The sequence below is a fragment of the Thamnophis sirtalis genome, unplaced genomic scaffold, assembly GCF_051295495.1.
Source record: "Thamnophis sirtalis isolate CommonGarterSnake01/CBP01778 unplaced genomic scaffold, rThaSir2_p1.2 scaffold_9, whole genome shotgun sequence".
Taxonomy (NCBI): domain Eukaryota; kingdom Metazoa; phylum Chordata; class Lepidosauria; order Squamata; family Natricidae; genus Thamnophis; species Thamnophis sirtalis.
Window position 1 is genome coordinate 30,534,614 of NW_028261389.1, and position 20,207 is coordinate 30,554,820.

A 20,207-nucleotide genomic window follows, 5' to 3' on the forward strand; every position below is an offset into this window, starting at 1 on the left:
AAGTGGCCATACTGTAGTTTGACCCTGGGAACTCTGCCGGTTACGGGAAGAGGCGGGGTTGAGAGCTCTGAAGCGCGGCGGATTTGCTCCAGAGCTCCGTTTTTTTAAATTTCCTCCGCCGATTTGACGGATTCCCCGCCCTCTCACGGGTGAGTCCCAGCGCCTCCAAAACTCTCCCACTCGCCCGGCCTGCCTAGGTTTCCCCATGTGTGAGAGACCCAGTTCGGAGTAGTGGGGGGGGGTGTTAGGTGAAGGAGGAAATATTTCTTCCCTGATGGCCTTTCAGCTTCTTTATTGAGTGTCCTTTTTCTTGAGTGACCTCCATCCTCCTATGGAAGGAGATATCTCTCACAGGCTGCTTTGTCATATTACTCGTCTTTGGGTCTCGCTTGAGGAGTTCATAACCGACTTTGGGGGAAACGTCCGTGTATTTTTTTACAAAGAGGCGTCTATTTCCTTACCGTTATGGGAGGTTTAAGTCGAGCCTAAATACTCTTCTAATTGAAGATGGCCCTTTCTCTATGATTGCTAAATTACTACGCATAACACGGTGTAAAAAAACCACCACCTTTGGGGAGCAAGTCAGTTAAACAAAATAGGATTCTGCCCAGATTCCAAAATGTAGAGCAATAAAATACAACACCACAAGTTTGAGAAGTTGTGATATCTGAGGAAGGAATTGGGTCACATAAAGACTTGAAACTTGGGTGAAGTGGTATACTATTAAATAGGTAAAAGCTAAACTGGTGAAGGAAAGATCCCTGTGTGTTTGAAATGAAAGCATTGCAGATTGTACTGTTGATCAAGTATAAAATTAATGTCCCTATTATGTACATGCAGGTAATATTTTGTAATGACCACATATTTTCTTTATTAGTTACTACTGTGCTAGTAATACTAGTGCTATGGATTACTGGATTTCTTTATGACTAGATTTATTTTACTCATTCTTTTAGAATTAATAAAATAAGTATAAATTCTAAAAAAAGGATTACTTCATTTTCTCTGTTTTATGTATCTTTAGTTGACTGTTCTTCAACTCATCCTCCATGGCAACGTGGAGCCGTGAAGCTGTGCTAAATCTTTATCGTGCACTGTTGCGTCAGGGACGTGGCTTGCGCTACACTGATCGTGATTTCTATCTGAGCTCGATCCGGAAAGAATTTCGCAAGAACCAGCACCTTACATCCCCAGAAGATAAAGAGCGACATCTTAAAAAGGGCCAGGCTTTTTTGCACAGCAAACTTGGAGGGCTTATTTAGAAATTTCCTTTTTTTCCCCTTGTCATATGTTTCTTTGCTCTTATTTTTCTTCAGTTATTTAATAATTTGAACTGGATGGTCAATATCAGAAGTCTGCTGCAAACCTGTAAAAAACAAATCTCCCAAAGTATCCTACATATACCTCTGGGAGCATTTCTCCTTCCTTTTTGCAGATGCATTAAGCTTCAGGTAAAATATATGGAGAGGATGTATTTTGCTGTTTTAATTATTCATCATTTGTACAGATAAAAAGCTAACCTGAGTAATTAGAATGTTGAGTACTAATCTGAGTAATTGAAAGTTAATTTTTATTTATAATAATAAAACAGTTCTAGTATGTTTGAAATTGGCATTATGAAGAATGTAGTATGTATGCTAATAATTATTACAAAATTAATGTTTACAGAGGATGGAGAAAATTATATCCAAATTTGATTGCTGTACTGGCAACTCTTACTTGACTCCCCTTAAATTCTGGAAATCAGTTTGTCTAAGGGGCATCTATTGAAATCTCGGTTCATAATTTTACAGTTCTAGTGTACCTGCATATATTTTTTTGGTGTTTCATCTCTTTAACTTCTAAAAGCATTGTTTTTTCTTCAGATCTTCACAAACTTTTTTGTGCAAGTATAACTTCTCCATCTACATTTTCCCCCTCCTTGACATACTTGCAATTAAAAAACTCCTTTAAAATTCCTTTTTCAGAAACTCCCTTTCACCATGAAATACTTAAAAAAAAATTAGTCTCTGCTATTGGGGGATTCTATTCATAATAGCTCTAAGTTTATTAATGTGAAAGACAATCTTATTTACATGTCAGATATTAACTAATGTGAGTTTTAGTGATTGGTCTTGAACAAATCTCACTTCAAGTCAATCTTACCCAGCCTGGTATTTTCCAAAAGTAGTTGTTTTGATTATACATTATGGGAAGGTCCCAAGTTAAAAATCTGGTTGTTGATATTGAACAATATTTGAATATATTAATGACTGTAATGATCATATGCTTCCTTCTTAGATTCCTCCTTTGGAAGAATGACTAAATTGAGGAAATTGCTTTAATGTCTAGAATAATTTCATATTGAAAAAGTAAACCTGATATAGAATTCAGTTCTAATTGGAGACCATTCTTGGACTATAGCCTTGTACATGGATTTGTACCACACCCCCAATTTAGCCTTTTTTTACATTTTTCTAGATAGAGTTTGCATTTTAATTTTATGGAAAGTGAATTTTTTAGTATTAAAGTTTGTGGTTTTAGTTACTGATTTATATTGTGTTAACTAGCATTGTGATTATGGTTTTTACAATTGGAATTACAAAACATGTTTAAGGTGATATATTTAAAATAAACCTAGCTTCAAATATTTAATCTTAATAAAAGTCCATGGAATTAAAACCAAATAAGCACTGAATGGCAAACTGAACATTTTGAACAGCATGCTGTTGTTGTTTTTTTTCCTATGTAGGAGCAATGGCGGGCGCTGGAGAGCGCAAGGGAAAGAAGGATGACAATGGGATTGGCACGGCTATTGATTTTGTGTTGTCCAATGCTCGACTTGTACTGGGAGTGGGAGGTGCTGCTATGCTGGGGATTGCTACCTTGGCTGTCAAACGGGTAAGAAATTGGTTTATTTGTGTCAGAAGCATCACAGTTAAAATAAGGCATATTATATGACATAACATTTAAAATACAAAATACAAGATTAAAAGAAATAATGTAGTTGGTTAAAAAAAATCAAGATTTATTGAGGTTGGAAAAAATGCAGTAAGGAATAGAGAAATTAAGTCTCACTCGGTCATATAATCAATATTCTATTTTCACTCTCTGCAGATGTATGACAGAGCAATCAGCGCTCCAGCCAGCCCCACCCATTTAAGCCAGTCAGGAAAGAGAAGCTGGGAGGAACCAAGTTGGCTTGGGTCATCATCACGATTACTGAACCAAGACATGAAGACAAATCTTAGCCGTTCTCTGCAGACTCTACCCACAGATGCTTCAGATTTTGAAATAGGTAAGAAATAGTCTAAAGAAAGAATATACATATTGAACTGACTTTATGCTATATTTAATGTCTTAGCATGGCTTTGTAGTTTGTCTTATTTGATTTTTTTAAAATAACAAAAGATATCTGCTTCTGGATTGTCCCTTGGATTTTCTTTCTCCCTTAAACCTTATGTTGAGGGTATTTTGTTCCTATTGTTTTCTACTGTTAAAAAATACATGTTCAGAACAGAATAATTTCAATGCAGGCAATTTATACAAGCAAACTTGCAGTGAAATGTTTGGCTCTTTTTGAGTTTTTCTCTGTTGTATTACCTGAACAGATTCCATCAAACCTATGAAACATAAATCACCTGCTAAGAGAAGCCAGGTGGAATTGAAGAAATCCCGCCTACGGATGTCCTTGCAAGAAAAACTGTTTACTTATTATCGGAGAAAGGTGGCTATCTCTGTAGAAGAACAGATCAAAGCCAAGCAAGCTGCTGTGGATATCTGTGCTGAATTACGCAGCTTCCTCCGTACCAAGTTGCCAGACATGCCTCTGCGTGAGATGTATCTGAGTGGTAGCCTCTGTGATGACTTACAGGTGAATGGAGGAAAAGCTTTAAATGTTCTTCAGCAAGAATAATGTTGATAGAGATAATTTATCACACTATTATATTTTTAGGGTTATCTTTTGATTTTTGTGTGTGTGTCTAATCTTATCTTGTGTAAGAAGAAGACCCCCTTTTTGAGCCAGTATCCACATTTTTTTATTCTGTGTCTTTTCTACATCTGCTCAGCAAAATATATTTTCAAATTGTTTAACTATAGTATAGCATATTATTTTTAAACTAGCATATGGTGTCCATATGTGCTACTTTTCTATTGTCATTAAAAATAATACCTATTTATTTTGAAAGTTTGCTGTAGCTTCCTCTATGGCTTTAGTACAGTGAAAGAAGATACTATATTGTACATCACTGATACTGTAACTGAAGGGTTCTTAGTATTCCCAGCCTTCCTTCTGGCCTAGTTTTTCCCAACTTGATGGTCACATTAGTTGGATTATATCCTTTAATTATGAGAATTCAAATGCAAACATTTGGAGGGAGGCAAGTAAGTTATGTGATAGTTGATAGGACCAGTCCTCAGATGTTTAAAGCTGTGTTTTATTTCTCTCTGCTGCTAGGTTGTGACAGCAGATCACATCCAACTTATTGTTCCTCTTGTGCTAGAACAGAATTTATGGTCATGCATTCCAGGTGAAGAAACCATTATGAACATCCCTGGCTTCTGCTTAGTACGTCGGGAAAACCCAGAATATTTTCCTCGTGGTAGCAGTTATTGGGACCGCTGTGTCGTGGGAGGTTATCTCTCACCCAAGTCTGTATGTGGTACCTTTGAGAAAGTAGTGGCTGGCTCCATCAATTGGCCAGCAATTGGATCTCTCCTAGATTATGTGATTCGTCCAGTCGCACCCTTAGAATCTCTAACTTTGGAGGTCCAGTATGAACGGGATAGGCGCCTTCTAATAGACTTTTTACCATCTGTGACACTAGGTGATTCTGTATTGGTAGCCAAGCCACATCGACTGGCCCAATATGATAATCTATGGCGACTCAGCCTTCGGCCAGCAGAGACAGCTCGCCTGCGGGCCTTGGACCAAGATGACTCTGGTTGCCGTTCTTTGTGCCTTAAGATCCTCAAGGCCATATGTAAACTGAACCCAGTTCTGTGTCGTCTTTCTGCCAGCCAGCTTACCAATGTAATATTACACCTGACCCAAGAAGAAACTGATTGGTCACAAGATGCAATAGCTGACCGTTTTCTTCAGGCATTGAGAAAACTAATTGGCTATTTGGAAGAAGGAATTCTTCCGTGTGCTTTAAATCCCAAGGTGAACTTGTTTTCAGAACTTACTACTGAAGAAGTAGACGAATTAGGTTATACTCTGTACTGTTCACTTTCAGAACCAGAACTTCTGCTACAAATGTAATCGCTGCCTTAAGTGTGAGTTAGTGTTAGAACTACTTGCCATGACAATTTGTCTTCTGAGTGACCTATGCACATCTTGCCCTGGTTATTTTGCAAGTTTGCCTCTGCATTTTTATTGTTATTAAATAGGAGTGGGGGGCTTTAGATTTCTTGGTGCTACTGGTCTAGTTCCACTACACTCAAGGAACTGGAGGAAGAAGCAACTTTGAAGATCTGCTCAATTTGCTATAATGTTCTTGTTGATGTACCCACTGCTGGAGTCCCAACATATGCTCTCTTTCCTGTAATACGTTATACTTTGCTACAGTGAAAATTCTTACCTCCTATTTCAAAAGTGTAGAATTGCCACTAACAATTTTAAGAACCTCCCAAATATAATAAGATTTGTTCCTATTGATTGGCGACTATTTCCCCCCTTTTTATTCTGAAAGTGCTTGACAGAAAAGCTTCAAGAAAAACATTTGTAGCAAGATATATATTTGTGAAATTGTACATTGACTGTATCTATATTGTCTAAAGGAGGGTTTTTTTAAAAAAAAAAATTGCATGCTGCTTAAATTCATGTGACACTCAGAGTGATGATAACCCCGTATTTTGAAAACTGAGTGCATATTGTCTAGGACTTGCTGCTTTGCCAGATTGGAGTCCTTCACTGCACAAGCACATTCAAGGTCTTCAATACACCCTTGTTTGGAAAACTGGGAGCAGATTTCTAACTGATGCAGCGGAATGTAAGAAGAAAAATGTCACATTCATTGCTTTGTCCATGTGTTAATTATTTGAGAAATTAGAAAATATCACTAAGGCACAGAGCAGGATACTTGAAATAAAGATTCTTGAATAAGTGCTATGTCACTTCAAAAATGGTGTGCCTTAAAATCATAAAGAGTAGTTAAGAGGTGACTGTATGCAAAACTGAAGAGGGCAAATATGCTTTGGTTGGCATAACTTTATGTGCTGCACTTGTTATTGATGGTCACAGATGTCCAGTCTGAATTTGAAGCACCTTTGCCCTCTTCAATTCTGAATACTGCATATCATTAGTGTTTGAGCTTCAAATTATTGGCTAGCTGGCAAATGTATGGACACTGGCATATACTTCCTGAAATGACACTACTGGAGGAATGCAAAATAGTTTTAAGTGAAAATATATATTATGCTGTTTATACTTAAAGAAGGTGGCATACTATATATTTAACCAGTTTGATCCAATTGTATTCAAGAAACTATCAGCACATTTTCTCCTATGTGGTCTTCCGTATGTAATTTATATAACCCTCTTCTTAATCTCTATTCATTCTTTGAAATGATACAACATTTAGGGAGAAGCTGCAGTAGCTGTATCACTTGCTTTACAGATACAAGCATGGCATAGTGAATGTGTAATCTCTTGGGAAAATGTGGTTTGTTAATGCTGCTATCATCTGGTACGTCTTCCATCTTCCCCCAAGGGAAAAAAAAACAAGAGGAGGTACTCTGAAGAGATGAAACTGTCAAACCTGCATAACAAGTATTACTACAATACATATGTAATTCTGAGGGTTACCTTCTTTCAAATATCCACCCTCAACATTAAATGACAGTGAATTATCTCATTAATTTGCAGGTCTTGAGAATTGAACATAATCTTCCATATTCTTTCTGTTGAAAGTGGTGCTTACTAAGGTTATATATGCTTCAGAAAATTTTTGAAAGAAGGAGTTTGGTCCTTGTTTACACAGAATGATCTGATACTCAAAGTAGTCAGTTCTTTTTCAGGGTGCTACTTAAAAGAGTTGTGTTAACTTTAATGAATGGAATCCATATTTTGGAAGTCTGCAAAAATGAATTTAATGAATAGCACAGAGTTGCTAGGTTTGTGCAAGGCCCAGAATGCTTCTTTTAAATAACTGTCAAACTATAACCCTAGTGCTTATGTTATTGAGATACTCTTCAGTTTAGTTGTAATGTGTAGGGTCCAATTCTGTAACATCTTTCATTATATTTTGAGATCAGATTGTCTTTTTCAGAGGGCATATATTGTGGCAATGGAATCAATATTAGCCTAATTTAAATTTCAGTGTTACAGCCAAAGACAGAAAGTTATCTGTTGAGTACTTGGCAATTTATAACCTGGGAGTGTTTTTTAAAAAAAATTATACTGAATAATAGTTTCCAGAATACATTCCTCTCCATTCTCAACTTTCCTGCTACATGAGTTGATGAACACCTACACAGACATTATGTGATTAGAGATTTTACTATGATGCCCATTGTTTGCCATCTTTGCTCCCTTTTTCCTTTTGTTTCCTACCCTGCTGTTTGTTTAGAGCAGGAAAGCAAATCATATCTGAGGCAAGAATTGGAAGAATCATCCAGTATCTCTTGTATTCCCAATTATCTATTACTTTTAAAAATTGCAAAACATTTTATTAATTTTTTGATTGTTATAAGGTTGAGTATATACTATATGTAGCTTTAAGCAATTATCCTTGTGACAGTAAGATGCCATTTTGATTTTTTTCCTTTATTTTCACGTCTTTTAACTGTTATTTCCTACAAAGCAATGATAAATTGGGATTCTTTTTCTTTGAAATATGTAAAGTGTTTAAGCCTATTTCATGATAAGGCTGATAATACAACAAATTGCTACTGCCATCAGTACAAAATCCAAGCTTACTCTTCTGTTGACTGTAATATATCTTGCATCCTAAGTGAATCATTGTGTGAGGCAGCTGTAAGAATTTCCCTGGAAAATTCAATTTGAAAACTTAGTGTTCTTAAACTTACAAGTATTCACTTAAATTGTATGTGACAACTTCCTACTGGCAGATTTAGTTTTCAGCTCAAAGTCTGCACAACAATCAGAACATAGACATTGATTCAGTAGTATGAAGTAGAATACATGGCCATTCTAAATCATTGGGAAGTGGGAAGCCAATGGCAGCAGCTGATGGACTCAAGCCAAAAGCCCTAGTCTGCTCATCCTGGAATATAGGTGTCAAACCAATCAATAGGAACTGCAATTATGACCAGCTAGCTGAATAATAAATTTGTCTTCACTTGGCATTGTTGACCTCCCAGGTTTGATGAAATACTTGTGACATTTGTGCAGGCTGAAATGTATAAGGGTTGGGGAGAGAATTCGAATGGTCTGTAACTGTATAAAAGTTGTGAAATAAAATCCTCCACAACCACGTGGCTCTTTTTAAATATATGCTGGGGCCTTTTCTACATTATTTTTATGAAGAGAAAATATAATCAGATAATCATGTAATTAATTACTTTCTTCATTTGCAACACTCAATGATACTCAGAAGACTGTTCTCAGAGTAAACCTTTACCTTTATAATGCTATGTCTAGAACTACATCTCTGTACTTGGACTTGACTTACTGGCCATTTGTCTAGTGACCATTCTAAATTATAAAAAGTGGCATAACTATTTTTCACATGACTGTTGCAGCACCATGGTCACGTGATCAAAATTCAGACACTTATCAACCGATTGATATTTATGACAGCTGCAGTGTCCCAGGTTATGTGATAACCTTTTGTGACCTGAAAGTCAGTGTGGAAGCCAGATTTACTTAAGAATTGTGTAACTATGATCCACTTAACATCTGTGGCAAGGAAATTTGTAAAATGAGGCAAAATTCACTTAGCAAATGTCTCGGCAACAGAAATGTTGGGATCAAATTGTGGTCATTAGTCAAGGACTACCTGTAATTAGAATATTTTGCATTTTAAAAAGTTCTAATAAAAACTGCACAAAAGTATGATACCTGATATGTCGAATTGCAACCCCAAATTTTATTTAGCTATCCCAAATCATCCATATGTCTACGAAAGGAAATCATCCTTGATATGGTAGTATTTATGCAAGTAGCACTGTTGTGACATAAAAAGATCATCTTACCCAAAATAGAAATAAGGAACGAAGTTAAGTACCTCCATGCAGCAATTTGTGTGTAGCGTGCTTTCTGTACTATAGTAGAATTAAATAAGTAAAGGTATAGGTAGGTGTACATATTATTGTAAATCAAAGAATTGTTCTGGATATTGCTTGAGTTTTCTCAGATATACTATGAGAGATAGGTTATAGAAAACACGATGGTTCTGTTTTGCTACCCATTATTAGAATGAAAGGTATGGTGGAGAAAAGGACTTGATAACAAAACTGCAGTGTGCTGTTAAAATTCAGTTACTGTGCTTTCTGTCCTCCAATTCTGATTTTTATTCCCAAGGCTCTTCTTTATATCAGTTCAAGTAGTTCATCCGGTATTGCTCTTTTTTCTATGGAAATATTTTAACAAACTTGCTCTGTATTCATTTCTGATACTCAGCGTTAGCTATGTATGGCTGTTATTAGCTGCTGCATAAAAGGAGCTCTTTGCACCATGTGTTAAGTCAAACTAAGAATAACTAGTAGCTGGGTCTGAATTTCTACTTCCCCATAACAGTAAGAATGCAATTACTTCACAAACTAATAGGAATTATGCATTATTCTAGAGGTGGACTATACTGTTTGTAGAAATAAAGTCAAAAATATTTTATTCAAACATGAGATCTGAAAATTTCCTCTTTTGGAGAGGAAAATTACCTGAGTAACAAAAATGCCAGTGAATTTGTCTAGTTTCAAAAACTATTTGAAGGGAGTAAAGGGAGGGCTTGATGTAACAGTGGACCTGACATACAGATTTGCAACTTTCTAACTACTGTTGGATTCTGATCCTATTGCCCTAATATGTAATCTCTGGCCTGGAACAAATTGCTTAATCAAGCATTAGTGATTTCACATTATGAGGCTAATGCATAATTTTGGTAACACAGATTCCCATATGTCTATGTATGTCAGGTGCAAAGAATTAGGATCATCTATTATATTGTAGCATAATTCTTCAAGCCTATACACAAGAATCAGGTCAATTAAAGCTTAACACTAAATTGGCACCAGATAAGGATCAATGGAATTCAGGAGGGTCTTTGACTGCTTATAGGAACGCTCTTAACTCTGCAACCCAGCTCTTTTACAATATATGACAGTGTGGGTGAACCTTTTTTTGCCTCAGGTGCTAAAGCTCGCATGCCCACCCCCATAATTGAATGCCCTCTGTGCCATGCCTCTGCAGATGCACACGACACACACACAATCCGCATGCCCACCCTATTAGAAGAGGCGTATCATGTAAGTTGCCAACACCCTTTTTCAGCCTTCTGGTAGGCCTGGTAGGTCCATTTTTCATCATCCCCAGGCTCCAGAGGCTTTCTAGGAGCCTGTGGAGGGCAAAAAACAGTCCAATATGAAACCGGAAGTTCGTGAATGGACTTCTGGGCTGCCCATTCAGCTGTTTTTCTCTCTCCAGAGGGCAAAAACCAGCCCAATGCGCAAACCGGAAGTTCATTCCCAAACTTCTGGTTTGTGCGTTGGGCGGTTTTTCGCCTCCCTTCAAGGAAGCCTCCAGAGGGTGAAAAATAGCCAAAAATAAAGGCTGAAAATCAGCTGGCCAGCACGCACATGCGCACTGGAGCTGTCAGGACAATGCCTTGTGTGCCCTCAGAAATGGCTCCGTGTGCCACCTGTGGCATGCATGCCATAGGTTCACCATCATGGGTATATGATAATAGAAGTAGGAAGCAAATCAAATTATAAAGAAGCTAATGTTGAACTAGACCAGAGGTGTGTAACCTTAAACATTCAAAGAACCATTTGGTCCCATTTCCCACAGAAAACACCGGGAGCCACAAAACCTGGGTGGGTATTGCCTACTCAATGTTACTCACTTCCACCCAGTCACATGACACACCCCCCCCCAGCCACACCTACCCAGATTTTGTGGCTCCCGGTGTTTTCTGTAGAAAATGGGTATCTCTGTGTCTCTGCTCTCTCTTTCTAACTCTTTCTCTCTGTCCTATCTATGAATCTGTCTGTCTGTCTGTCCATTGCCTGTCCATCCGTCCGTCCGTCCGTCCATCCATCTGTGCTCTCCTGCCCAGCTTCGTGTGTCATGTGAATCCAACCACTTGAGCTGTTGAGGGGGCGTGTGTTCTGACCTAGGCTTCCTGAGACAGTAAAAATCACACGCTTAGTCCCTAAAACCCTTTTTATTTAAATTGCTGTGAATTATGTTCATTCATAGCCCATAATAATTCACAACCAGTCTGTTTAGAGTCTGACAGAAGTCTGCCACAGTCCTTCAGGGTAAGACTGATAAGCACTCACCTTTATTTCCCTTGAAACCCTGTCAAAGACCTAATTGCCAATTAGTTGTGCAAGGCCAAATGCTCCATTTTGACTGCAATGGAGTCAAAATGGAGTGTCAGAGTTTAAACCGACCAGAACAAACAAAGTTGCTTCCTACAAGGCTCATGTGCCTTTGCTCCTCGTTTATGTCTTATGGGAGGGGCCAATCATCTCCAAGCCTTACTCCCGAGTCACCCCTTTTGTCTTAATGGTTCTTGCCTCTGGCAGCTCTATGCATGCGTGCACTGGGAACAGGCTCCCCCTGTTCCTCTGCCTTGCTGCTGTCAGACTCTGGAGGCAGCACATAACTCCCAGATGGCCCTTGCCCCCCTCTGCCTCCGACGCAGAGCCCTCATCTGAGCTTTCCCCAGACTCCAAGACTGGCCCATGTTCCTCCCCAACCTCCTCACTGTACAACTCTGCTGCCAGTTCTGCAGGCCTCTGGTGGACCACAACAGAGTGGAGGCTGGCAGGCAAAGCCAAGCATTGGAGATCTGCACAAAATAAGGCAAGTCCAACCTGGATCCTGTCGGGGAGACACCCCCCCTTTCCTCTCTCCCCCCGTGGTGAGGGTCCGGGCAGCCTGAGGGCAGCTCCCTGCTTGGAGGTGGCCAGCAAGCAAACAAATGTGCTCTGGCTGGGAGGTGGCATTGCAGAGTCCCACCTCTGGCTGGCGAGAGCAGAGCAGGCAGGGTGCACATCTTCCCCGCTGCTGCAATGGTGCTGGCTGACCTCTACATGCAGGCACATAGGGGCTCCTATGGCTGCTGCACCTTGCAGAGAGCCCTGTCTCCTTGCTGAGTCTTGGGAAGACTCCGGTTGCTGGCACCACTGTGTTCCCTGCCAGCTGGTGTGGCAGTGCAGTGCCTCCCAGGTGCAGGGGGGCTGGATGGTGGCAGAAAGAAGTGGGCAGAGGCTGTTTAGTTTGCTTCAGTACAGGGTGGGGACACAGAAGGTGGACAAAATCTGTGCCTCTCAGCGTTTAACCTTCAAAGACTCCTTTGCATCACAGAATTTGATTGTGCACTGTCTCGCTTGCTCTCCCCTTTCTTTCGTTTCTTTGTCTCCACCCTCCCTCCCTTTCTTCTTCTTCCTTCCTTCCTTCTTCTTTCTCTTCTCTCTGATTCTGATTCTCTTGACACCTCATCTCTTGCTGGATCTCACGGGCACGTCTTCTGGCCCTTGTTGGTGCTGTGCATACCTCGATTGCTCAGAGAGACACTCTCTGCCCCATACCTTCTCAAGTCCGTTGAGGAGTGACTGGAGAGCAGGCGAGTGGTGGGGCCAGCCAGTGGTGGGATTACCCAACAGGGAACCGCAGCAGAGGGAAGAAAGAGCCACATGCAGCTCCGGAGCTGTGGGTTGCCGAAACCTGAACTAGACTTTGGGATCCTATTTCGAATTTATACTCAATAGAATATATGTTGCTGTGGTGACAACACTACCAATGTTTTCTCTTTTTATTTATTCCTTGATTCAAAGGAATGATTCAAATCCAGGAACTACCAAGGAGAAAACCACACCTTTACCAACATTGGCAGAGTAAGCTACTATATATAAATAGGAAGCAAACTTAACACTCACTAGCAATGATGATATTACCTAGTCGGGTAATGAAGCATCTGCAAGAAACCAAGCAAGCTCAGAAAGCACCAAGAATTCAGCTGTAGTGTAGACGTATATGGACAGTAACAAAATTCAAAGCAGAAAGTTTAAAATTTACTAATGTTAAGATAAGTTCTTTAAGTAGCATATAAGCTAAGGCTCTATTTATTTTTTTCTCTAATACCAAACTAAATCAATCCGTACCTTTATATCTTTTGCTGAAATTCGGAATGAGCTGTTCCATATATTTTTACAATCTCTTCAATAAGAGGTAAAAAAGAAATTTCAATCATTCTATTTTCATTTAAAAGAACGGGCAATGAGTGGGCTGAGGAACCTTTTATACTGGCTGCTCACTATAGATACCCACTCAACCACACATGCAACCGCATAGATGCATTTTCTTACTGTTGTTTAAAAATAATTTTGTTTGTGGTGAGGGTAAATGAATTTCCTCTACATTACTGATGTACTTTTGTAGATTCTTTTTTTAGAGAACAAATGATAAAACTGAATATAATTTGTTAGACTCTTTTAATATTTTATTGTAGCCATCGTTATTGTACAAATCTTTTTTTAAAATCTGAACACTGCAGACAACTTGTATTACGATTTGTTTTTTCAAAACCTGCCCTGATAAAATACATTGGGTATTCAATGTACACCTGTGACTTCTTTAATTCATTCTTTTTTCTTTTACGAATCTACTTGATCATAAGTGTCAAGTATTTAAAAAATTGCTTTCAAGTATATGCAATATAGATACATACTCTCTCAAATACTCAAAACAAAATTTGTTTAAAAAACTATAGGTATACGGTAATTAAAACTGTTCGGCAACATATATAATAAAATAAACTTGTAAATACATTTGGTTAAATAATCAGTTGAGTTTCTGAGTTTGTTTCAAAATAAGTAAGGTAACAGGTTGCCCTATTTCAACAAATAAATTTAGGTCTGATCTTTTAAGCAAACAGGTTTGTCTACTTACTGAATGTTTTTCCCCTTTCTGGTCTTGAGCAATTTATTTCCTCTTTTACATCTTATGAAAATGTCACTGTATTAAGGGGAACAAAGAATTACCAGATGAGAAATACTGGAAACATTACAAATAGCCTTAGGATTCTTATTTTGCTAGTATAATGTCAGTATTATATGGATAAGCAAACCCGTAACAGAAACAGAATTTATAAACTTTGTTATGAACAAATATATTTCAGATTTTCTCTGATCCTGAATGCATTTGTGCAGCCCCATTTTTAGTTCTAACATATAGGGAGATAGGCTTGTAGCCTGCCACAAATGTGCCGTATGTTGCAGAAAAACTGGAAATGGCAATGGCACATTTCAAATGATAAAGCCTTAAGGCACCACCAGAAACAACCAGAAATTTTAGAGGAAAAGCCAGTTTATTATTATCTCTTCCCATTTTTTAGTTCTGCCCTCAAAAACAGTGCTGCCCATCTCCTTACATACTTAGGTTTATTTTTCATTGTTTTTGAACTTCACTATTACCCTTTTCAGACATCAATTCTCCAATCACTCATCCTGTTAACTGTCAAAGAATTGTGAATTTTATTACAAATTAAATCTATGGAAATGACAAAGAATTACCCCAGAGGTCATTAGGAAGTTTATTTTGAAGCAGTATCTGGGAAGAATCAGAAAACAAAAGTGGAAGCACATTTGGACATATTTTTGTTGTTAGTTGCGAAGTCGTGTCCGGCCCATCGCAACCCCATGGACAACGTTCTTCCAGGCCTTCCTGTCCTCTACCATCCTCTGGAGTTCATTTAAGCTCACGCCTACTGCTTCGGTGACTCCATCCATCCATTCTTCGACATCCCCTTCTTTTGCCCTCAATCTTTCCCAGCATTAGGTTCTTCTCCAGTGAGTCTTTCCTACTCATTAGGTGGCCAAAGTATTTGAGTTTCATCTTCAGGATCTGGCCTTCTAAAGAGCAGTAAGGGTTGATCTCCTCTAGGACTGATCGGTTTGATAACATTTAGTCCAAGGGACTCACAAGAGTCTTCTCCAGCACCATAGTTCAAAGGCCTCCATTCTTTGGCGTTCAGTCTTTCTTATGGTCCAACTTTCAGAGTCATACATTGCAACTAGGAAAACCCTACTTGACTATACGGACCTTGACTATACACTTTTGTTTGCAGAGTGATGTCTCTGCTTTTTAGTATGCTGTCTAGATTTGCCATAGCTTTCCTCCCCAGGAGCAAGTGTCTTTTAATTTCTTGGCTGCAGTCCCCACTTGCTGTGATCCTGGAGCCCAGGAACTAAAAATGTCACTACCTCCATTTCTTCCCCATCAGAAATTGAGAGGGCCGGACAGACCTATTTTAAGATTAATATTTTCATTTTGGTGCATTTTTTTTTACTGATTTTAAGTGCCTGTGTGATAACACTACAAAAATACTTCCCCCACCACAAGTATTGCAGTCTTATTTTAAGAGGAACATCTGATTTGTGGTTTTAAGGATTGGAAAAATAATTGATTTGGCATGATTTGGATCGGATACTATCTGGGAAACTTCGAAGAGGAAACTTCAAAAAGATCTCAGTAGTTGGTAGCATATGCTTAACGAATAAACTTTAGGCACCTGCCCTTTACCAATATGCAGGGAACAGGCTGCACCCACTTCGTCTCTTATCGTGCCTCGTCGTTTCCCGGGCTCGTAAAGTCCAGGACATCAAGTCCACTTTCTAGGTGACGCTGTTCCGCGAAGCCCCCGTCGCCCGCAATAGCCCGTGCCTCCGCCTTTTCCTCAACAGCAGGGCCAGAAAAGCTGCTGATGTTACCCCGCCCTCAGACAGCCATGACACATCCGCGAGTAAAAGGGCGGTGGCTGTTCCAATGAGGCGCCTGCCTCGGTCTCCCCCCCCCCCCCATAGCAGTTTGGGAGGGAGGGGATGGAGTTCCCGCGCCCCTCACACCAGCCGCAGAGCAATAAAACGGATGTTTGTGCTGTGCGTCACAAACGGCTTCGAGCACAGGATCTCCATATATGGTGATTCGACCCAGACCAGCCCTGAGGAGTGGTTGCGACTTCCAGAACAGATGCTTAGCCTTGCTGCCTTTAGCCGGCTACAAAGCTTCCAGCCACCATTTTGCCCCTATCCTCACCCCCTTGAGCGCGGTGGTTAGGGATTAGCGAAGGTCGCAACCCCTCAGCAATCTAACCCGCCCCCCCTGGGGACAAACGGGCATCAATGGCCGCTAACCCCAAATGGCGAAGAGAACACGCAGTTAAGACTAAAGAAAGAAGACTAAACGAAGAAGGCTATTGTCTCATTGGCCTCCAGACAGAAAATGTGGGGAGAAAGAGCAGCATTTTAAGAGGAAGCCCTCACCCCGCGACTCTATTTTTAGTGATCCTGGCCGACCCTATTAAGAACACCCCCCCCCAACAATTAAGCACAATCCTTGACGTGATTTCTTCCTTCAGCCAAAAATACTTCACACGGCACGCGAAGCTAACGATGCCGACCAATCAGGTGCTCCGTGTTCACGTGCTTTCTCAAACTACTGGAATGCAGAATCGGGCACACCCCTCCCCCCCTTGGGCAGCCAATAGGAAAACCAAGCTAGAATTCTTTTTTTTTTCTCACGTCACGTGTCTGACCGTAATTGAAGCCGCGGCGGCGGCAACCGACGTTATAATTCAACAGAATAGTCCCTGTAATCCTTCCGCATGTTGTTGAGTTGGCCTAATAGAATGCGGGTACGAAGCCTCGCGGAGTGTTTGCTTCAACCCCGGCGTCACAGAGAAGGCTCTGTGAGGAAGTCTTACTTTTTCAAGTGGCATAGATTCAATTTCTAAGATATTGGGCGGAAGGATTTTCTGGAACCGTTGCTTACTGAAAGGAGGTCTACCGGATCTCATTGACTATATAAAGAGAAAACGCGCAAATTCTCGCCTCTATTGTCTCGCTGAGAAGAAGAACCGGGTCTTGTTTTGTCATTTCCGAAAAAAAAAAATTAGTGGCATCTGTCCGTCCCCCCCTTTTTCCCCCGGAGTGTAACAGTGACCAGTCGAGCACTCGAGGAGGGGTTTTAATATACCCGGCCGCCACCATGGCATGGTAGGGGCGGCAGGGCAAGCGACGGCATCGGCCATTGCAGAAGCGCAACAGCGGCGGCCGCGGCCTCGGCACCCCCAAGCACCTGCAACCATGGCGTGAGTATCCTTGGGGTGAGGGTGGGGAGGTGGAAATCCACTAAGGGTGGAGACACTGGATTTTATTAAATAATAAAATAAACGCCACGATCGGTTTAAGGAATCGAGACTTTAGGGAGTAAAGATCTATGTATGGACTTAAAACAGCTGGAGTTTGGAAATATATGGGAGGATATTGGAAATCTCAGCCAAGAAATAGCATTTGTCCCTGACCAAAAAATACGGGGAGGGGGTGGGACGGTATCAAGAAATAGGTTAGCGCAAAGAATTCCAGACTATTGAAATAGGCTATTTATGAAAATAGATGGTTTAATGAGCCCTTGGGTTTCCCAGACTAATTAGATGGCAGAATGATTTCCTTTGTTGTCGGTAAAATCCCCCGAGATTTAAGCAATTGGTATGCTAATAGTTTTTTCTGGACAAAAATAGAACATTTACAAGTTAAAATTGTCCTGCTTTAAGAGGAAGAGATAGTAATCTAAAGCAGTGTTTTTTAACCACTGTGCCGTGACACACTAGTGTGCCGTGACATAGTGTAAGGTGTGCCGTGGGAGAATTACTTTATATATAGTCAATATAGGCACAGAGTTAAATTTTTTAAACATTTTCTAATGGTGGTGTGCCTGGTGATTTTTTTCATGAAAAAAGTGCCTTTGCACAAGAAAGGTTGAAAAACACTGATCTAAAGAGCTTTTCACAACAGAAATACCACGAATTAAATTTTTTATCTATAAATATACTGACAGGACTGTCTAAAAAAAACCATTTTGTTGAAATAACTAATGGCGTTGGGTGGAATACAGGTTTGAATTGTTTTAAGATTAAGAGAGAGTGAATTATCTGTAGGTTTAAAATAAACTTTTCTGCGGAAAGTGCCAATTTTTAAATAAGTAGATCTGAACAAATGTGGTATTATGTGTCTGATATATGTTAACAATCATTAAGATTCTCAGTGACCTAAATGGAAACGTGGCAGGATACAAAATGGCGGCCTATTTGTACGTTATAGACATGCACAGCAAGCAGATCATGAAATGGCTGCAGCTGTTGTCACTGATGAATTCATGAATTAGACCAAGCTGGGTGGAGACTGAATTGAGGCTGTGTAGTTAGGAGGAAATAGAGGGCTGACTTGCTGAACAAATTCTAGTTGGCGCTGTTGTACTGTAGTTCTAATTGGTGTCTAAGACAGATAGTTTAGATGAAGCCTAGAGGGGGGGGGGAACTGGAACTGTAGGAGTCATTGCTGCAGTATTACCATGCATAATTGGCCCTATGTGATTTTTAACTTGAAATTAAAATCTAAAAAGCTCTTTATAATAATTGTTATCTTGTTTATTCCAGGTTTTTCAAATCATCACACAGCAGCTTTGCTGTAATTGATAAAGACACCATCTATTTGTCCAGACAAATTGACGACAAAGTACTAAAACTTGACCAAAATGAGCTGCTCAAACACAGAGATGTTGTTGGGGGACTCTCTGTCCCCATTCAGCCAGCAGTGTTTGGTGGCTGATATAGGTCTGGGGCTCTTAGATGACTACTTGGAGGTGGCCAAGAACGTCAGTTCACATGGGTTCTCCAGCGCTAAGGCTAAAGTGGGCTCCTCCGATTCGCTGGATGTGGACAGTTGGAATAATGCCACCGACAGCAACCAGGGTAAGATAAATTATAATCTGCCAATATTTGGAAACCTTTTGAGGTTTTTAATGCATCTATTTAAATGTATATAGTTGTTTGATAGATCTAAAGCAGAGGGAGAACTTTTTTTGTATTTATTAAGATCACATTTTGTTTGTTTTACAGAGGATGCCTTTTCTGGCATGGATTGGATGGTGGAGAAGATGGACCTGAAGGAGTTTGACTTTGATGCGCTGTTAGGTATTGATCTGGAAGCCACCGTCTCCCCAGATTTGCTCATGGCCACGTTGGAAGACACGTGTGACGTGCTTGACCCGCCCATTGAAGAAATTCCCAACAAAGAAAGTTTATTAATGCCAGAACCAATTAACCAATCCCCCAGGTCTCCTGAAGCTGACCAGGTGGCCCCATTGACTACATTGTTGCCATTTCCAGTACCCCAAGGGCCACTGATTTCTACTGTTGACCATTCATTCAGTTTAGAGCTAGGTAGTGAAGTAGACATTCTTGAAGGAGACAAGAAAACAGAAACCCCCACTACTTTAGTGTTTCCCAAGCGTGAAAAAGAGGATGAAGTACATTCTGACAATGATAGTGGAATATGTATGAGCCCAGAGTCTTACCTAGAGTCACCTCAACGAAGTCCTGCCACTTCTACTAGTTCCCTCAGTGATAACCAATCAGTTACAATCCAACTTGATGTTTCTGTTAGGCCCAAGCCTTATGATCGCCCTCCAGGAATCTTAATATTAAAGATTAAAGAAGAAAAGAGAGTAGATAAGAAACAGAAGAAGATGGAGCAGAATAAGACAGCTGCCACACGATATAGACAGAAGAAAAGGGCAGAGCAAGAAGCTTTATCAGGAGAGTGTAGAGAACTAGAGCAAAAAAATGAAGCCCTGACAGCTAAAGTTGATTCCCTGAGCAAAGAAATTAAATATTTAAAAGATCTGATTCAAGAAGTCCGCAAAGCTAAAGATAAAAAGGTTAAAGCCCCAGAATAGAATAGTGGAGTAGGAGTTACATGCATGTATATTGCTTACTGCAAACATCTATGTTTAATGCTTAATAAATTATTTTTTAATTTGGATATGTGTATATTCTTTAGTGAAGTTTTTTTTGAAACTTACTTGACTTCCTAAAAAAAAACCAATTTTTTCCCCAAAATCTTACAATTTTGGAACAACACAGTTCATACTTATCAAATTAAAAAAATGTTAATTTCCTCCCTAAATTTTAAAACCATTCTCAATTCTACTTGAATCTGCCTTCATACATTTTGTTAACTTTGGATTTGGTTGATCA

The 20,207-nt window shown here is 39.8% G+C and overlaps 3 protein-coding genes across 3 annotated transcripts; all 3 read left to right on the forward strand.

Annotated features, from left to right (window-relative positions):
* Positions 1-28: 28 nt before the first annotated feature.
* Positions 29-1,279, forward strand: MIURF (mitochondrial elongation factor 1 upstream open reading frame). The gene is made up of 2 exons (XM_087723203.1): positions 29-149; positions 1,025-1,279. The coding sequence occupies exon 2, from the start codon at positions 1,050-1,052 to the stop codon at positions 1,260-1,262; it is 213 nt and encodes a 70-aa protein (XP_087579329.1). The 5' UTR covers positions 29-149; positions 1,025-1,049; the 3' UTR covers positions 1,263-1,279.
* A 34-nt stretch (positions 1,280-1,313) lies between these two features.
* MIEF1 (mitochondrial elongation factor 1) lies at positions 1,314-8,438 on the forward strand. Its single transcript, XM_014068307.2, has 5 exons — positions 1,314-1,451; positions 2,732-2,880; positions 3,097-3,277; positions 3,591-3,853; positions 4,439-8,438. The coding sequence occupies exons 2-5, from the start codon at positions 2,737-2,739 to the stop codon at positions 5,243-5,245; spliced, it is 1,395 nt and encodes a 464-aa protein (XP_013923782.2). The 5' UTR covers positions 1,314-1,451; positions 2,732-2,736; the 3' UTR covers positions 5,246-8,438.
* An 8,563-nt stretch (positions 8,439-17,001) lies between these two features.
* ATF4 (activating transcription factor 4) lies at positions 17,002-19,992 on the forward strand. Its single transcript, XM_087723204.1, has 3 exons — positions 17,002-17,261; positions 18,606-18,920; positions 19,068-19,992. Exons 2-3 carry the CDS (start codon positions 18,704-18,706, stop codon positions 19,904-19,906), a joined length of 1,056 nt encoding a protein of 351 aa, XP_087579330.1. The 5' UTR covers positions 17,002-17,261; positions 18,606-18,703; the 3' UTR covers positions 19,907-19,992.
* The last annotated feature ends 215 nt before the right edge of the window (positions 19,993-20,207 follow it).